The sequence below is a fragment of the Phodopus roborovskii genome, unplaced genomic scaffold (genome assembly GCF_943737965.1).
Source record: "Phodopus roborovskii unplaced genomic scaffold, PHOROB, whole genome shotgun sequence".
Taxonomy (NCBI): domain Eukaryota; kingdom Metazoa; phylum Chordata; class Mammalia; order Rodentia; family Cricetidae; genus Phodopus; species Phodopus roborovskii.
The window spans coordinates 510-19,826 of NW_026125382.1; the positions used below are offsets into that span (position 1 = coordinate 510).

The following is a 19,317-nucleotide window of genomic DNA, read 5'->3' on the forward strand; positions in this document are numbered from 1 at the left end:
GAAAAGGGTTAAATATATTAAACTCATTGGAAAAATTCAATATAATTTTACAGGAACTAAATGGAATAGTAAATATTTTTCTTAGTATTTCTGATGCTTCGGTTTATGAAAACTATAGTAACCCAGGCTAGGTCAGTTAATAACTAAGAATTCATCATTTTGCTCATTAACCAGAATTAACGGTAAAATAAAATGAGCCACACAATTACAGACATACTCTTTATAAACAGGTTTTTAATTTATAAACAGGTTTAGAGATGGCTAAGCCATTAAAGGCTAGGCTCACAACCAAAAACCTATTAAGCTCAGTTGGGCAAGGTGGCACATGTGTCTAAATAGCTTTAGATGGCTGAGCAGGAACATACATAGTAAGACCTTTCTCAAAACAGCAACAGTTAAAAACTATTAAACTCATGAAAAGATTGTGTACTTAATTTTGTTCAGGATCTTTAAATATGTTACATGTAGTTCTGGGTCCTTTAGTACCACTGCCAGCAGCAATAACTCAGTTTGTTGAATTATATAGTTAGCAAACCAAAGCAAAGGGATAATGGCTACTGTCACAGGACTGTAGTTCACCTGCTCAGAATGCCTGGTGCAAGGATTTCTTGCAGGTGATTCCAGTAACCTATAAATTCTAATGAGTTTCCAGATCTTTGTCATTCTGGGATGAAAGCTATATAATACTAAAAAAGTAATGGGATTATAATGCCAACTTTGAGATGTAAGATAAGACTACCAATGTTGTAATTTAAGTTTATTTTATATGAAGCCTGGAAATTCATACATCATAACAAGTAAATTTCTTAGATAGTATGTGCACCTTTCCTTGCTTTTATTATTGCAGAAAAGTAATCTTAATTTCAGTATATGTTAAACAATTTATGTTACCACATTTTTGGTGTTTTATATTATGTGTTATCAAGCTGTGTTTTTGTGTTTTGTTTTAGCTTATTTGCACTAATCTTGATGAACTCAGGAATTAATCTCCAAAATCGAGAATGAACTCAAAGATCTGGAAAACAGTAGAAAAAAATCGGTAGGTGTTTATCAAAAAGTTCTATCTATTATTGTCAGCATTAAAATTTATTCCTGCTTTTTTCCAAAGTTTTTAAAAATCTTGTTCTCCTAATTACATGAAAATTTACAACTAAAGATAGAAGCATTGTGTCTTTCATTTCTCCCATGTGATCTAATTTTCATTTTTAAATCAAAAAGATGGTATCTCTGTCTGCTTGGTTTATAACAAGTATAGTCTTAGATATTACTCAGTATGCTAATTGTTTTCTAACTAGTAGCTTTTTGGATTTTGCATATTCTTTGCATATCTTTAATGGAAGCCTATTGCTTAGTAACAAGCTTTTCTAATTATGTGTAATATAAAACATATACCAGGCCCCAAATTCTTACCAAATGACTCCTAAGTTCTTAAGATCAAGTTTTACTATATATTTGACAACTAATTTCCTGAATTTTTCATTGTTAAGAAGACGATACAGTATGAGAGTGTTATATATGAGATACATACATATATACATACATACATACATTACATACATACATACATGTGCTCTCACTTGGTAAAGTTCTCCATGTTGTTTTTTATTAAATAGATCATCACCTACTTAAATGGCATTTATAGTTGGATTATAGGCATAATGGAAACAGTTATATACCAATAGATAAATGTGGGAAAATATCAAATATTTAAGAAAATTAATCATTATAAAAACTTTGTTTTATCATGAAACCTCTTGCTTTGTACCTAAAACTGTTAATATAAATGTGTCTAAATATGATGACTGATTCAGCAGGTTTACAGTAGCCATTTTACATGCTGTTAGGAATGATATGTTAGAAGTACTTTGAAGGAGCAGACTGAAGTGTCAGAAAACTTTAGACTCTGAAGTTGTTTAATGCAGTATTTCAGTAGTCTGTCACATGATACCTCTGAGAAGATCACTGTAACCTACAAGGTGAAACAATGTTCTGAATAGTCCTCAGCCACATGTGGTTCACATCTTTAGTACCAGCACTCAGTGGAGGCAATGCCTAAAGGATCTCTGAGTTCAAAGCCAGCCTGGTCTGTATGGTGAGTTCCAACTCTGCCATAGAGCTAGCCAACACTACTTAGTGAGACCTTGTCTCAAAACAAAAGAAAAACAATCTTAACAGTCATTAGTTAACAATAAAGACCTTATCTTATTAAAGGGTGGGGAAACTTCCATTTAAAAACAGTTGAGACGTTTTTTGATTTTTCATATGTACTTTAGCTATCTGGGGAAGTCTCTTGATGTGGAAGGCTGATTTATTAAAATTTCCTACAGTAATGTGTTATACAAAAATTTCATGTGAAAATATTTTCAGACAAAAGTTGTTTTATCTTATTTAAATTTTTTGTTTAAAAAGGCTGATTCTTTTAGTAAGAAATGATATCTTTCTTTAAAATCAGGGGTATAACTTATGCAGAAGCTGTTGCTTTAGTTATTATATCAGAAAGCTGTTTTCATATTTCACAACTGAGCAGAAGTCTGTAAATTGCTAAACCTTTATGTACTTCACTTACACTTAACTTTATTCTGTTTGTATAAAAAGTTTTGTTCCTATGGCATAGTTTTAAGCATGATTTAATACTCACAGCACATATTACAGGTGCTAGGGTTCTCTGCAAAGCCGTCCTCCTTATTTTCTTAGTGAGTGGACGTCAGTGTAAGCATATAGGATCAAGTAGAAGAAAAAGTGAAGAAAGCAAACTGAAGGTGCTTGACAACATAGGCTTTGAGAATGTTTGTTAGAAGCTTCTAGGTTATATAGCATTTGATGGGTTACCTTTTGTGTGTCCAAACGACATCCTTTGGTATTTGCAAGTTCTTGGAACTGTGCTTTACCAGGAATAATTTTACTGAATTACCAACATAGGGTTTAAACTATTTCCCCTTGACTGAAATTGCCTAAAAGATTATTACATAGATGATTGTCTGGGCCATTGAAAATGACAGAGCATAAAACAAATAGGGAAAGTTCTCATTTTAGAATTCTCCTCTCTCCCCTGCCCCAACATAACCTTTTTCCTTTACAAAATCTGTGAGGAATGTGATCTCTGTAGGAATTGCAGAAAGTAACAAATTGGGTATTTGTTACTGTTTAATGCCAGCTTGTATTTGTTTGCTATCATTAAAAAGTAATATGCTTTCCTTAACAGAATTTTTACATGAACTAGAACTCTTATTAAACATTAGTAAGCATAAATTATATCAAAATCCTTACCTTACTCTGAACTTTTTTTTTTTGCATCTTACCATCTGTGTACAATTTAAGCCTTGTAATTGACTGCAGGATCACTGTTGTGAATTATCAGCTGTCTTATTATTGTAAAAATCTGTTGCTATCACTTGTTCTTATTAAAGATTCATCCATATATTTTGAAGAATTATTTTGTTTTGGTGTGTTTGCTTCATGTCTTTTTTTTTTTTTTTTTTTCATTGCCAGGCTTTCTGCCAGTTATCATTTCTTAATTGTGTTTGTTTATCTGCCCTAGTTGGAATATTGTGATTAAAAAGCCATACTTACTAGAATTGGGCTTAGAGTAAAGACTATTTATTGCATGAAGACTTTTTCTTACTAATAAAATGTATGAACTTCATGATAGAGATACTGTCTGGAAACATTCCTTATCTTGTGATAAATTAAAAATTAATATTTATCCCCTGAGGATTAATGTCAAGACTAAAATGAGTATTTAGAATCAAAACAAGTTTTCAGTTAATAATGACTTTTATTATTTCAATAACAATGAATAACAAAGAAGATGTAAATTTTCATTCCCCATAAGTGTCACTACTAAAGTTAGAGATTGCACATGGGATGTTGATTTAGTAATAATTCATAATAAGTGTTTGCTGTTTCTTCTCTGAGGTCTGTCCTGATAGTATTATCTACCAAACAACAAGCAAAGCCAGGCACCCTATGCATCCCTGTAATACCTTCTTATCCAGTAAACATTGCATTGAAAAGGTTATTTTGTTTTCTAATTTAACAGACTTTATGCTGTAGTGCACTTTTTTGTTAGAGGCTTTTCTAAATACCTCGGGTTGTGCTGTTGAACTGTTTGTTGCAATGGAAGATTATAGTTTCTTAAAAGTCTCGGTGGTTTCCTTTGGGTTCTATAAAGCTTTACCTCATTACTGCCTCAGCTTTGTCTATAGTGAGATCTGGTTAAGATGAAATTTGACAAAACCTTTCATTTTTCTTATCATAATTTAGGTCACAGGAGTTTTTAGTATTTTCCAGGAGGAATCCTTTTTACTCCCTTGAGTTCATGTGGCTTTAGTTAAAATAATATTTCCATTCTGCTGAATTGTTTGGAAGACATTCTTTTGTACTCTAATTTTTTTTAAGTTTTCCTGAAAGTTAAGAGTATGGAATGTTTTAATACATTTACTCAGTCTCTCACTATATTTGAGGTTTGTTACACATACTGTATTCTAGGTAGTAAAAAAAAATGAAAGATTTTGGTACCCTTTTTTAAAAAATTTTCATGTGAGCCTGTTTTTTAAAAATCATATTTACTCCAGTTGTGCTTTATCATAGCTTGTTCAAAGAGGCATCTGCCTTCCAGCAAAGATTTGCATAAAGATTAAGCATTAAAAAAAAAAATAAGAAATGTGAGCTGCCCTCACTAGGGAATGTGATCTCTGTATTTCTCTGTACAAAGCAGTGATGTTATCACAGTGGTGATTGTGTGTTTTTCTACTTGATTTTAATGCTAATTTGGAAGGATAATGAAATGTGATATATACTGTTCAATGTGAGACTTAGATGAAAATTGGTGAGAGTATCAAGAGAAAATTTTACTCTGGCATTGTTAAAACACTGTTTCAACTTTTTCCATAGTAATGTACAGTCGTTTTCACTGTAATATCAAAACTAGTATTTTTCAAAAGGCACTCTGACAGTGAGATTAAGGTGCTATTTTATCTTCTCAAATGAATATGCAGGACCATGGAAATTTGGAGGTAGTTTTCTAGGTAAGAAATTATGAAAGCAGAAAATACTTAATGAATGCAGAATTAATTTTTCACTTAGACTATAAAACATATCATACAGCTTATTAAAATAGTTTGTGTTTTGGGGGGGTTGGTTTTTTTTTGTTTGTTTGTTTGTTTTAAGGCAGAATTTCTCTGTGTAGCCCTGGTTGTCTTGGAACTCAGATCTACCTTCCTCTGCCTCTCCAGTGCTGGGATTAAAGGAGTGCACCACTATACTTGGCTAAAATGATTCAATTTTGTTTGTGCTATTTTCATTTCATAGGAGTTTGCATTCTTTACAAGCCACCTTTGGATTGGATTTGGTTTGAATTAACCACCATTGATCATCAGGGGTCACTGACACTTTGACCATTTAATTTTCTCTTGAAAATTACAATACAACCATATTTATAAGTTGGCAGTCCTTTTCCAACATAGGATTTCTGTTTGTAGGAAGAATCAGGCCTATAAGTACTTTGCTTTGTGATGGATGTTTCTTTCTATGCACTAGTGTTTGTAAGCAGAAGCATTTTAAAAAGTAGCATTTAAAAAGAAATTCTTGCCTATATAAGACTTTACTTTGTTAATACATGGTTCCTAGTAACCTTTTGTGATTATATACATTACAAGAAAATCTGCGTATGAAATTGGATGGTTTGTAAAAGTGAGTTTGCCATACAAAACATCTGAATTTATTAATATGTAAACATATCCATAACAATGAGATACTTAAGTCTAGAATTTGTTTTCCTTTTCTTCCCTTAGGTTTCCAATGTCCCCAGCATTAGTAGATTGCCAACTCCCTCTTTACAGCACCCTAGCCAGTGTTAAGCTGGCATTGTCAAACCCATCCCAGATTACTGCAGCAGATGGAGTTGTTCTTTAGTTATAAGGTAAGTTCCCCCATGCTCATTTCACACTCGTTGAGATGCAGTTTTTCATTTTACAATATTGTATAGTTTTGTAAGTTTTCTTTCCTCATGTGATTCCCTAGGTTATTGGTGCATTATACTCAAAAACTTAGAAAACTATATAATATAATAAAGGACTCTACCTTGTGGCCATAGATAGCTTCTTTAATAATAATCCCTAGAGGGGTCCTTTTTAAAAAACTCCATGGTTTCGTAGTTGAGCATCTAATACAAAGGGAGCTGGCAATCTGCAGATGCTGTGGACATTGGATGAGAAGCAATACAAGGTAAGCTGCAAATTTAAACTATTTCCTGTTGCATGCTTGAAATTCATTGTTCATGTTGAAGTTTATAATCTGTTAATTTTAAAATATATATATATTACTCTTTGGGCTGGCAAGATGGCTCAGTGGTTAAGAGCAGTTGTTTTTGCAGAGGACCAGGTTCAATTCCCAGCATCCCCATGGTACTTCACAGTCACCATAACTAGTTCCATGGGTCTGACACCCCTCTTCTGGCCTTCCTTGTTAAGAAATACATACATGGTGCAGGCAAAACACACATAAAATAAATCCTTTTTAGAACTACTCTATTTTCATTAAAGTGAACTTTTGATGTTCATAATACTAAATGTATATAATGCGTTTAGTTTCTATTTTAAAATTGTTTTATTCCTGAAAATGATCAGAATCCGTGATGATAAAAAAGGTTAAAATTTCCCTGTATTCACTTAACTTGTTTTAAAATAACCAAGAGCTATGTGCATAATTTATATTAAATATTAAACCAAGTAAGTTTTATTAAATAGCTGTAGCACATTGTAGCACCTAACTAGTTGCCCCAAATACCAATCTGCCAGTTTGATTTTTAGCTCTGTAATCAGTACACACATTCTTAAAAATAAAATACAGGATTTTATATTAGTAAAACAAGCGAATGTACTGGTTTTTTAGCTCTTATTTTCGCTGGAAATACACTCTGTAGCCCAGGCTCACCTCAAACTTGCAGCAATCCTCTTACCCCTAAATCTGAGAGTGCTGGGAATACAGGCTTGTGCCACCATGCCAATTGTTGTTTTCCTTTGTTTTAAAATATGTCACTATTTTAATTACTATTCTACTTTAAATTAACACAATTGTTAGTTATGTAACTTTTAGCATTACAAGGGTGTCTGCACAATATAACCTATTAGCACTTACTTAGGAATAAGTAGTTGCACAATATTATTTATTTATAATTGTTAAGGAATTGGCTTTTTTGAGGACCAGAGAGACAACATGGTGTTTGAGGAGAGTAAATTTAAACATGCATGAGATCCAGAAGTTTAGTCTGAAGTCAGTTCCATTTTACAAGAAATTCCTGAGGAGATTTTAAGACACCTTTCTTCTAGAAAATTATGGCTTTTAAATTTTAATAAATCCATCTTGGAAGAAATATAAAAATTGTTTTTCCTCATATCTGTATTATAATCAGTAAAGTTGATCAGTTAGAAAAGCTATTTCTGGCTTGGGGTGCTAGTTTAAACATCAATAAATATTTGTTGATTTGAAGTAAATTTTTATATTGGACCAAAGGTAAAGCAGATTGTTACTAACTCTTAATTGCTTATTAAAAATTGATAACTTTTATGGTTCTTGTAATGGCTCCTCTGTGAAAATGAGGTCACTACTCAGCAGAAAGCAACAAGTGTTAGTTAAGGAGTTAGTTTGGTGATAGAGTGCAGGGATCAGGATTCAGTCCTTTGCACCAGTGGTGTGGGGCACAAGATGTCATTATGTTAATTGCATCTGGATTGTAAGCTTCATGTTTTATCCAGATGACACAAAGCTATGAGTTCCCTTCCAGTCTGAGTAGTTGGGTGAAAAGCCTTGCTTTAAACACCAATACAAGCAATGATTCTGCCCTCTTAATCACCTCAAGACTATAGATTCGCATCCCGTGGCAGTGTATAAGGTTCCTGGAGTCATTGTATTTTTTATACTTTTATATATTTTATTAATCTTCTATGATAGACAACCATAGATTTCAACAGGTTAATGGGAAAGGCAGTTGTATGAAAGTTATAATCTGTTCTCTGATTAAACATTTGAGTTCCCTTGTATATAGTCTTTTGGTTCAGTCGCATAATTTGTAGATGTTAATTAATCAAAAGTTAATCAGAATTAAATGTAAAATCTTCTTATTTTAAAAATCTTATGCAAAAATTAATGTTGTAATTTAAGTGAGATATCTGTAACACTAACTCTAATTGTTATTAGTAATCAAAACTCAGAGACAGATACTGGGGTTCAAGCTGAAGATCAGAGAAGAGCAGCCAGTCACCAGCTCTTATCTCTGCCTCAGATTCCACTGCTCCTCCAAACCCCAGAGGACTTGTCTCCTCCCACCTTAAATTCCTCTCTAGAGCTGGGATTAAAGGCTTGGGATCCCAAGTGCTGAGATCAGCTTTGTGAGCTCTGTTTCTCTTTTAGACTGATTCAATTTTGTATAGTTCAGGGTAGCCTTGAACTAACAGGGATCCATCTGCCTCTATCTCCGGGTGCTGGGATTAAAGGTGTGTGCCACCACTGCCTGGCCTCTATGGCTTTGCACTCTGATCTTCAGGCTAGCTTTATTAGATCATAAACAAAAGTATCACCACAGATACCAGTACAGCAATGTTCTGATATAAAGATTTCCAGGTGTACCGTATATCCTTCCTGTTCCTCATCTACAGAGACCTAACTGGCATCATTTGCATTCCCCATCCTATTATAGCTATACTAATCCATTCAGCAACTATGCAAGCAAGGTTAGTTCTACAGGTGTCACATTTCTCCTTTGGTCCCCACTAGTTCTCTCAAGAATAATCCTTTTTCTAGTGAATTCTACCACATAGAGAATATTCTTTCATCTTTCTTCCTTCGCATAAGGAAGTTTAAGTAAAATTGGGTTCTGCTTTCTCACAATTTCATTTTTCCACCAAGTAGTTGCTGAGTGTGTGATTGGCACTTGTAATCTCAACACATGGGAGACTGAAGCAGGAAGCTCAAAAGTTCTAGACTAGCCTGAACTGCGTAACAAGTCAAAGGTTACATGGTGAGATCCTCTCTGAAAACCAAGAGAAGTATGGTTGCCCTGGATAAATACTATTTCTTATTTATTTCATTTAATAGTTTTCTTTCATGGATTAGAATAATCACTTCATACTGATTCATCAATTCTTTTGAAAAAAGTTTAAATTTTGAGATACAGCTCACTGCTTACTTTGGTCTGACTTGTGCTTTTCCTAGAAGTCATTTAAAAAGAAATAAGACTCTTTAATATGTTATAGCAGTTTCTCGATCTGTGTCATGACACCTTAGGGGTCAAACAGTCCTTAGGGGTCACCCAAGACCATCTGCACATCAAACATTTACACTATGAGTAATGAAAATAATTTTATGGCTGGGGGTCACCACACATGAGGAACTAACTTTTAGAACTACTATGTGGTAGGAAATAAAAATTTTCCTTAAGCTGGGTGGTAGTGGTGCTCAGGAGGCAGAGGCAGGTGAATCTTAGAGTTCAAGGCCAACCTTGTCTAAAGAGAGTCCCAGGACAGCCAGGGCTATACAAAAAAACTCTGCCTTGGGGGAGAAAGGGAGTTTTTCTTAAAACTTTCCTTAATACCATGATCTGACATTCTATTAAGATGCAAGTTAAGGATGGAGAAATGACCACAGTTGTTAATATGTGCTGTTCTTGCAGAAGACCTGGATTCAGTTACCAGCACCCACATGGACGTGTGCAATTCAGAGGGTTCAGCTCCCTCTTCAGTCTTTGTGTGCATTACACACATGTGGTACACTTACATACATGTAGGCAAACACTCAAACACATAAAAATAATCTTTTTTAAGACATGAATTAGCATAGGGTTCATATTTGGTGTGTTCATAGCATATAATCCTACGTTTCTTACTCTTCTAATAAACAGTTCCTCTTTAAGATTCAGAAACCTCAGAAGAAATATGGCTCTTTGTGTTTGTGCAAATATACACTCTGTGGTTGCTGAGTACTCTTTTTGTCAAGCATGCCATTAAGACTTTGGTGCTGGACAATGGTGGTGCACACATTTAATCCCAGCACTCTGGAGGCAGAGGCAGGAGGATCTCTTGTGAGTTCGAGGCCAGCCTGGTCTACAAAGCTACATAGAGAAACCCTGTCCACAAAAAAAAAGAAAACCCAGCAGAAAAAAAAAGAGACTGGATTACAGAATTGTCATTTAAAATAGCAAAAAGTTTTATGTGTGTGCATGTGTATGTGTGAGTATATAAAAAATTGGCAACTCCATGTACAACTCTAGAATATATTTTGCTGTAGATAGTGGCCTTATTATTCTACATACGGGCAGACTAACTCAACAGTTGTTTATAGGATGAAGTCTGATTTTATGGCTGTTAAATGTGATCTAATAATATATAATTCTATCTTTCATTAGAAATAATACATATGGATTATATGATACAAGATATTTCCTCGTTTTATAACTATTTAGTTGCTTCTCTGTGCTAGAAATTGCTAACACGTCATTTCTAGATAGACAGACAGTCAGTACCTGTAATACCAGCAAATGGGAGGGACACCAGTAATAATTAATGTTAGTGTAGTGAGTAGGTTTTAAAAAGCAGTTGGTTGGGCTTGGGAAGGTAGCTCAGTGTTACAGATGTTTCCTTGCTATAGAAGCAGGAGGACTGGTGTCCTAATGTCCTCTGGTCTCTACATCCTTGTGCACATGCGCATACACACAACACCACACAGAAAATAAAACAACATTAACTGTTTTAGTTGCTTTTCTATGCCAGAAACTGCTAAAATGATTGTAACAACTCCTAAGGAAGTTTGTTAAGAATTCTTATTTTTCCTCTCTTAGAAGTTACAGAAAACTTTTCTTCATGAACTATGCTTATGTATTTGGTGAATGTATTTAAATATTTGTACCTTTACATGATTATGTTTGTTTGTTCATGGGGTCCCCCCGCCTTGGCACTGGACATCAAATCCAAGACTACATACATTTGGTAAATGATTTATTAAGATATTTACAACTGACATAACTAGACTATTTTTAATATGTATTTCCTACTTAAATGATAAGCATTTTGGGATTTCTTCTGTAGAGTTGAGATCACTAAACATACTAAAAGATATTTCCTCTTGTAAACTCCTGTGGAAGAAATATTTTTGATGATATTGGCATTTTGTTACTTTTTAATTAGATGCTGAAACTTGGTTGATACTGATTTTAGGTTAAGTCTTAGAAATTTATTTTTTAAAACTTATGTTTCTAGGGCAAATGGTACCATCGGAGGCAAGCTGTAAAAGAATTGCATAGTACACTGATACGCCTTTTAAATGAATTGCTGCCATGGGAACCAAAGTTAATGAAGGCTTTTCAGAGAAACAGGTAATAAGCTTTATGGTGTATTTAGCTTATTCTGAGACCCTTCTTTTATGATTTGGGGCTTTTCCATTCATTTTGAGTACAGTAAATACAAAACAACATTCTCAGTGAATGCCCGCTCAAATGTGGTAACTGCTAGTGGGAGGGCCCTGGCGGAGGATGTGAAATTCTTGTTTGGGACTGTGGAGGCTACTCACAAAGGAAATGAGGCGCATGCTAGAGGGGAAACGAAATGGAAGGGCACACTTAAAAAAGTGTATACGTGTATTTGGCATTTAGAGGAAGCACTGAGTGAGAATCAGTTATAATCAAAGAAAAATCATTGATGTAGATTGAGGTAGGACATAAAAGTCAGAAGTCAAGGTAGCCAGGTCAGGTAGGACTTAATCTTTTAAGAATTTACATGGACCAAGTTGAAAAGTTTTTGAAAGGTTTTTAAAGAGACAGAATGTTTTCTGTGCTTCTGTTGCTTGCTTGCTTGCTTGCCCGCCTGCCCCCTTGCTTGCCTGCCTGCTTGCTTGCAATGCTGAGACTTCAATCCAACACCAGCCTAGTCTCAGAGAGTTACAAGACAGCCAGGGCTACTTAGAGAAACCCTGTCTTGGGGGGAATTTTTTAATGGCTTTTTTTTTTTTTAAGCCAAGCATGTATATGACATGAAGATTCCTGGGTCTTGCTGGCCAGTCTCTTAGTGAGTGACTCAACTCATTTTTCAATTCAAATAGAAAACTTTAGTTATTTATTGCTTTTCTTAATAATTCTAACTAACGACAACCCTCAGAAAGACAAATGGGTGGTATATTCAATTCTTATTCACATTTTTTTTTTTTTCTGAGACAGGTTTCTCAGTGCAGCCTTGGCTATCCTGGAACTTGATTTGCACACCAGGCCGACCTCGAACTCCTGAAATCCACCTGCCTCTGCCTCCCAAGTGCTGGGATTAAAGGCAGCACCCAGCTTTAAGATATAACCTTTAATTTCTTAAGCATATATCATAAGTTTTGTCTTCTTGGGCAATTAATAATTGGCAAGACTAAAGGCATCTTAGATACACTTTAAACATAATTTAATGATAATTGAAAATATTTCAAGATTCAATTTAATATGCTAATTAATTTAGCTTCCAAAAGTTCCACATTACAATGATTATTTCAGGAGCCGCCTGAAGAAAGACTATGATGATTTCCGAAGACAACCTGATTATGGTCAGTTCACTAGAGAACTGTGGACTTCTGAAGAATGTGAAGGGAACCCTGAGAGAGATCCTCCTACAGCAGAAATCAGTAAGTCTGTAGATGCAGCAGAACCTCTAGACAACCTGGAGAAAGAACACGTGGATTCTGGTAGGCATTCAAACTTTTAAAATATAAGCACAAAGAGAACTTTCTGTTTGTTGTGAAGGCAAAAGGTAATCGGGTTAGTGAATGTTGCTTGAGAAAATTCAATAATTTGCAGAAATACTGTCCATATTCTTATAAGCAATTTCTTGACAGTCATTATTAAATTTCTAAGAGTTTTGAAGCCAGTGCTTAACCCTAAGTTATATATGTGCTATTGCCTGTTGCAGACCATATATTACTAATCAGTTACCCATTTGGAATTCACTGATTATCTTTTTTATTGTTACTACTATTAAAGTTCTGTTGGTAAAATTTGTTGTAAATGAATTTGAGAAATCATTAAGATTGTGAAAGGTTTTTAAAATGAGGTGTGACCAAGGTTGATGGCTGACTGGGAGCTAAGTAAACATATCACTCTAGTAAATTATGGGTAACTAGACCAAGTTATATGTGAGTCATTTCAGCTCATCAATGGCGTTCTTCAGTTACATAAGAAGTTAATCTGAAAACTTGTAGTTAGTGATATGTTAACATAGTTCCTATCTCATAAGAATTGTAAGAGTGAACTTCTTTTGACCAGATGTGACCACAGTTGTTTAAGGATTAAGAAAAGAAAGGCTAAACATTGGTGTTCATTTTCAGTCTCTGAAGACTAAAATATAGAATAGTAACCGTTCCTCTATGGCGTAAAGGGTTCCCTAGCTAAAGAAAGAAAACTCGCCAGATTAAACTCAGTATCTTTTTAGAAACTGGGTTTTTCCTTAACACTCACACCTTAGCAGCAGTCTTAATCTGGGACTGATCTCAGCAATGGGTTGCTCTTAAGCTGAGATGTGGGAAGTCAGCATGTCAGAGGCCACTGCTACCTTCGTCAGCATTGCTGAAGCTTTGGGAAGAGGAAGACTGTACAGTATTCTTTTTTAAATTGCCTGTTTAGAGATTGACTTTAATTTTTATAATTGGTGTTACTCAAAAACTGTGTTCTGTAAACAAAATGCTTGTTTTTATCATTTTCAGATGATATGAAATTATCAGAAATAGGCTATCCTTTGGCCAGAAACAAGTTGTTGAAAAAAGAATTGTCTTCTAAAGATGTAGTGAAGACACTGCCTAAAGCCCTTAAACGACAGTCCAAACAAAGCAGTTATCTGGATGATAGCACAAAGGAGCTTTCCCCAAGGAAGAAAGCAAAGCTAAGCACAACATCAGTTGAGAACTTGGAAGATGATATGCAGATTGACTGTTTGAGTGAGTCAAAGCATACAGAACTGCCATTTTCAGAGTCATTTGCCTCAAAGGATTCAGTACCAGTGTCTACTCTCCAGAAAGGGACCAAACCTATTCAGGCCTTGCTTGCAAAGAATATTGGGAACAAAGTGACCTTAACAAATCAACTGCCCCCTTTCACAGGTAGAAGTGTTCCTGCTGTGGAAAAGCCAGCTCAGTCTCCTGCAGAAACAAGCCCTATAAAGCCAGCATCGAGCTGCCTCACCAGTACAAAAGGACCTTTACAGATGGTTTACAAAATGCCCTGTGGTCAGTGGCTGCCAGTAGACCTTCATAGTAGTTCTGTCAAGATTCAGATGCAGCCTGTGGTGGATTCTAAAACAGGAGAAAAGATCATGCAGCAAGTCCTTATTCTGCCTAAGAATTTTGTGATTCAGCACAAAGAGGGGAAAAGCAGTTGCAAAAGAGCTAGCAGCACCTCAGCAGAAGGGTGCAGAGCAGTGTTCCTTAGTGTCTGTTCCTGTCACCTCAGGAGGGACAGTTTCTACCCAACTGCTTAATACAGTTTTCAGTAAGACAATTGCTCCTTCATCAAATGTGAGTGCTAGATCACAGCCCCTGTCACCTGTAACCTCTGTAAGTAATACATTATCATCACCCATTAAGACTAGCCATTGCGAAGCAGGGAAAGGCAAGAGTGCAGTTTCACCAGCCACATTCCCCCAGCCTATTACTTCACCCACCATTTCCTCAACAGTTCAGCCTCTGTTACCAGCAACAACACTAAGTGAATGCACAGATCCTGGCAGTTCCCTCACCTGTTTCTCCCAGCAAACTGTTGATTCCTCTGAGGCAAAGCAAGAACTCAAAACCGTATGTATCAGAGATTCAGCAGTCAATTCTTGTTAGGACTCGAGGTGGGAACACTGGAGTTGTCAAAGTACAAACTAATCCAGAACAAAATTCACCCAGCAGTTTATCTTCAAGTTCCCCTTTCACCTTCGCACCTCAACTTCAGGCATTTCTGGTGCCAAAATCGACACCGTCCCCTGCTTTTTCACAAGGAGCTGGAATGACTGCTACATCTACTCCCCCATCTTTCAGCCAAACGCCTACTTGTGTTTCTATTTCATGTGGCTTTCATCCATCCATGGGGAAAAATCTCAAACCCGTGTTAGGCCAACCCTCCAGCAGTGGCTGTGTGGACCCCGTGACAGAAAACACCTCACACAAGCCCTCTTCACCCTTGAAACCCTCCATTTCTCCCAGCTCGCTGCTACCATCAACAACAAATAGTTCAGTTAGTGTGATTAGCATATCACCAGGGAATTTCGGGCAAACCAATACAAATGTCATTCACACAAAAGCGCAACAAGTAGATTATTTCACAAAAAGTTACCAAGTTACAAGATCGGAAGCAATAAATGGAGATGTTCTCAGTGAGACTCCTGTTCAGAAACTCATGCTAGTGTCAAGTCCGTCGGCTCTTCCTTCCAGCACTGCGTCTTCAGTTAATATGGCACCAGCACCAACATCTACGAGTGTTTCCACCCAAAAAGTCATTTTTATTAATGCTCCAGTTCCTAGTGGCACTTCAGCCTCAGCTATTGTTGCAGAATCATTAAAACAGACACTTCCTTCTCCCTTGAATAAAACTTACGTTAAGACTCCAGAGCAACCCCAAATAGTACTAATTCCGTCTACATTAGGAACACCAATAAAAATCAATTCTTCACCAACCGTGTCTCAGATTAAAGATGTGAAAATTGGGTTAAACATAGGACAAGCAATTATTAACCCTCCAGGAAATCTGCCAGCTATATCATCAGTTAATATATTGCAAAGTATAATGCCAAAAGGAGAAGACAAAAGTAGTAAGGGCTATGTTTCACCCTTGTCAACAAGTGGTAACTCAGTCCTAGCAAGCTCAAGTATTGTGAGTCCGAATCTTCCTCCTGTTAATGAGTCAGTGGTTTCTGCAGCAAGAGCTACAAACATGTTTTCAGGAACAGGAGCAAATGTACCTTTGAGTTCCCTTTCAGTGACCTCATCCTCTGCTTCAGCTGGGACTCGACCTCCTGTTTTAGTCAGTGGAACTGATACCTCTTCAAGAATTATGCCTGTTTTGTCAAATAGACTTTGCACATCAAATCTTGGAAACACAGTAGCTATATCAACTGTGAAAACAGGACACCTTGCATCATCTGTTCTCATTTCAACTACACAACCCACTGTGTCTCCTAAATGTTTGACATCAGCTTTGCAAATCCCTGTTACTGTCACCCTACCTGCACCTGTGACTACATCTCCAAAAATAATCAACACGGTTCCACCTTCAGCAACAGTACCAGGAGCCACACGCCCTGTATCTCTTTCCAAAAGACAGTTTCAGTCCCCAGGGACTTCAACTACAGTGCCAACAAATTCAAACACAAATAAACCTCAAGCTGAATTACCATCTCTCTCACCAAGTCCAAGTAAAATAATTACTACTTCCAACATTGCTTCTATGCCAAACCAGCTTATGTCCCCTTCGTTAGTAAAAACAGCTTCTGGTAATTCTGCTGCAGGTGGCTCTACCATTCACACTTGTACACCACCATTAAATATAACTAGTCTGGCAGGTGCCTCCTTTAGTGAACCTTGTATTCAGCAAAAAATAGTTATCAATACCAGTACACCTTTGGCACCAGGTACTCAAATCATGATGAATGGAGCCCGGTTTATTGTTCCACCACAGGGTCTTGGAGCAGGGAGCCATGTCCTCCTTATCTCTACTAATCCAAAATATGGGCCTCCCTTAGTTCTTAACAATCCCCAAGGTATACCGACGACACCAGTAGATAATCCTGTCCAGAAGATCATACAGACATCAAATCATTCTCTAAGTGGCCCGCCTTTAAAGCATTCTGTGAGAAACTCTACAAAGATTGTAAACTGTCTTGGAAATCCAAGTTCTTTCCCTGCAGTACATTCAACACCACAGATGGTAAACACACCTGCTAAAGTTTATGTCCCACCTGCACCAACGGTGCCATTGACTTCAGTGATTAGGTCCTCTCCAGCTACTCTTTTGGCAAAGACATCTTTGGTTTCTGCCATTTCCTCCAATAATCCTCCACTGCCAAGTAGCACATCGGTATTTCATTTGGATACCTCTGTCAAAAAGTTACTGGTTAGCCCAGAAGGAGCCATTTTAAATACCATAAATACTCCAGCATCTAAAGTATCTTCAATGTCTTCATCTCTTCCTCAAGTTGTTGTATCTGCTAGTCAAAATCCTGCCTCTGTCTTCCCTGCTTTTCAGTCATCTGGTTCAGAGAAACCTGACAAAGCTGCATCTTGAATTTAGACTAAATGAGCCAGTTTTTAAATAATGGGGCATTGTTTTAACTCCCATAAAAATTTAACTGTTTATTATTCTGTTGAAAACATGCTGTTCATACGTGTGTGTGTGTGTGTGTGTGTGTGTGTGTGTGTGTGTGTGTGTGTGTGTATCTTCATTAGTATGTGTGGTGTGTGAGTGGGTGTATATGTATCTTCAATAGTATGTGTGGTGTGGAGTGTGTGTATATGTCTTCATTAGGATGTGTGCTGTGTGTGTGTGTGTGTGTGTGTGTGTTATGTATCTTCATTAGTATGTGGTATATGTGTGAGTATGTGTATGTATCTTCATTAACTTGCACAAGACTTTGTTTTCTTGGTGGGGGGGATGTCTACCATTTTACTCATTGGTGTGAAGATGTTTTCCAAGGTTCTTTGTTCAAAAATATGTCATCAAGATTTACCTGTCTATATAACATAAATTGAACAAACTCAAGTTTGACTAGTTTAAGTAAGCTAGCCTTTTCATAATTATATTGATGTTTTTTCTTAAATTTGGACTGTTGTGGTGTATCTACAGTATAGTATTCTGTGTCATTGGTGACATCTCATTTTTGTTTCTGTAAAAAGAATATATATATATATACATATATATATTTATGCATTAAGAAACTGCAGTCCATGTTGTAAAATTGTACATACTCCTTAAATTCCTAATAATCTGTACTAAATATATGTACAAAGAACAATGCTGTCTTATTTATGTTTTGTTTACATAATGTATAGTTTTTTAAGTATTTTAGTAATTTTGGACCAGTGAACTGTTAGCAACAATGCAGAAGAATCTGCATATAATAAACTGAGTTGCTGTATTTCTGTGTTTGAATACCGTTTTTAAAATGTGTTCTTGTCCATTGAAAGAGTACATGATATAAATGAAAACAGTCCTTTAAAAATGTGTTAAAATTGGGAAGTTTATAGAAATAATAGCACTTGCACACTCTTTATACTTGATGAAGCTTCCTTTCATGTATCTTATTTTATTTCCACAGTAATCTTGGGAGCTGAGTGACATGTCCAAATTTACCTGGTTCGTGGAGAGTGGAGCAAGGGCATGAATCTGATGCTTCACGCACGCTCTCCCAGTAGTTGTACTTGACTTTTGTTTTGAAGTTTTCATTCAAGATTTTATGGTTCCAGACATTTAAAAAAAAAAAATAGAGGAAAAAAAAACACAAAAATTTGTATTGACCAGAACGTGTGTTGTTTTCAGATAAGAATATTTGGTTTATGTCTCCACATCCAAAACATGTTCCTTAAAACTTCTTTATTTTTTAGGTTTCTCTATGCCCCTAAATAGGCCTGGAACTTTCCATATAACCCAGAATGGCCTTGCCTCAGCTTCCTGAGTGTACCAGGATTAGAGACAAGTACCGCCATGCCTCTGGAGACTTAATTTGTTATAATCTGGGTTCATAACAGGTTGCAAAAGTAATCCAAAGTGGTGGTGTTACCCTTCACCTTTCTTCACATTTCTGTTTAAACTGAGGTCTTGGTTCATTGTTAATGATTTTCCAAAACTATGTTTAAGTACATGAATTTCTTTGTCATTTGAAATGAAAAGTGAGCAAAATGATTAATGCTCTTTCTCCTTTCACTCAGATTATAGAGCAACTGCTCAAATTGTAATACGAAGCCAATTCTGTTGCTCAGTTAATTTGACTCAGGGCTTGACTTTGTAGAGCTTGAGAATGTGCCTCGTTGTAAATAAAAGGTAGCTTTGTACTTACTGGAGCTTCGTTACCTTATTAAGATACCAATATATACATTCAACTTAAAATATTAAGCCTCATCACAACATTCTGCTCTAAAATTTGAAATAGTAGAAAGAGTAGGCTTAGGCCTCAGTGGGTAAGGGTGTTTGCCACCAAACCAGAAGACCTTAGTTCAATTCCTGTGTCCCACATGATCAAAGGAAAGAACAGGCTTGAGCAAGTTGCTCACTGAGCTCTACACACACATACACAAAATAAATACTATCTTAAGATAAATTTTTATTATTAA

At 36.0% G+C, this 19,317-nt stretch overlaps 1 protein-coding gene across 1 annotated transcript; it reads left to right on the forward strand.

The window, feature by feature from the left end:
- Positions 1-950: 950 nt before the first annotated feature.
- Positions 951-17,391, forward strand: LOC127214671 (uncharacterized protein KIAA2026-like; the record flags this gene model as incomplete). Its single annotated transcript, XM_051174986.1, is given in 7 exon segments — positions 951-975; positions 978-1,039; positions 11,250-11,365; positions 12,518-12,705; positions 13,720-14,375; positions 14,377-14,820; positions 14,822-17,391. Coding segments are annotated over 7 exon segments (3,945 nt in total), but the record flags the coding sequence as incomplete, so codon positions are not given.
- Between the last annotated feature and the right edge of the window lie 1,926 nt (positions 17,392-19,317).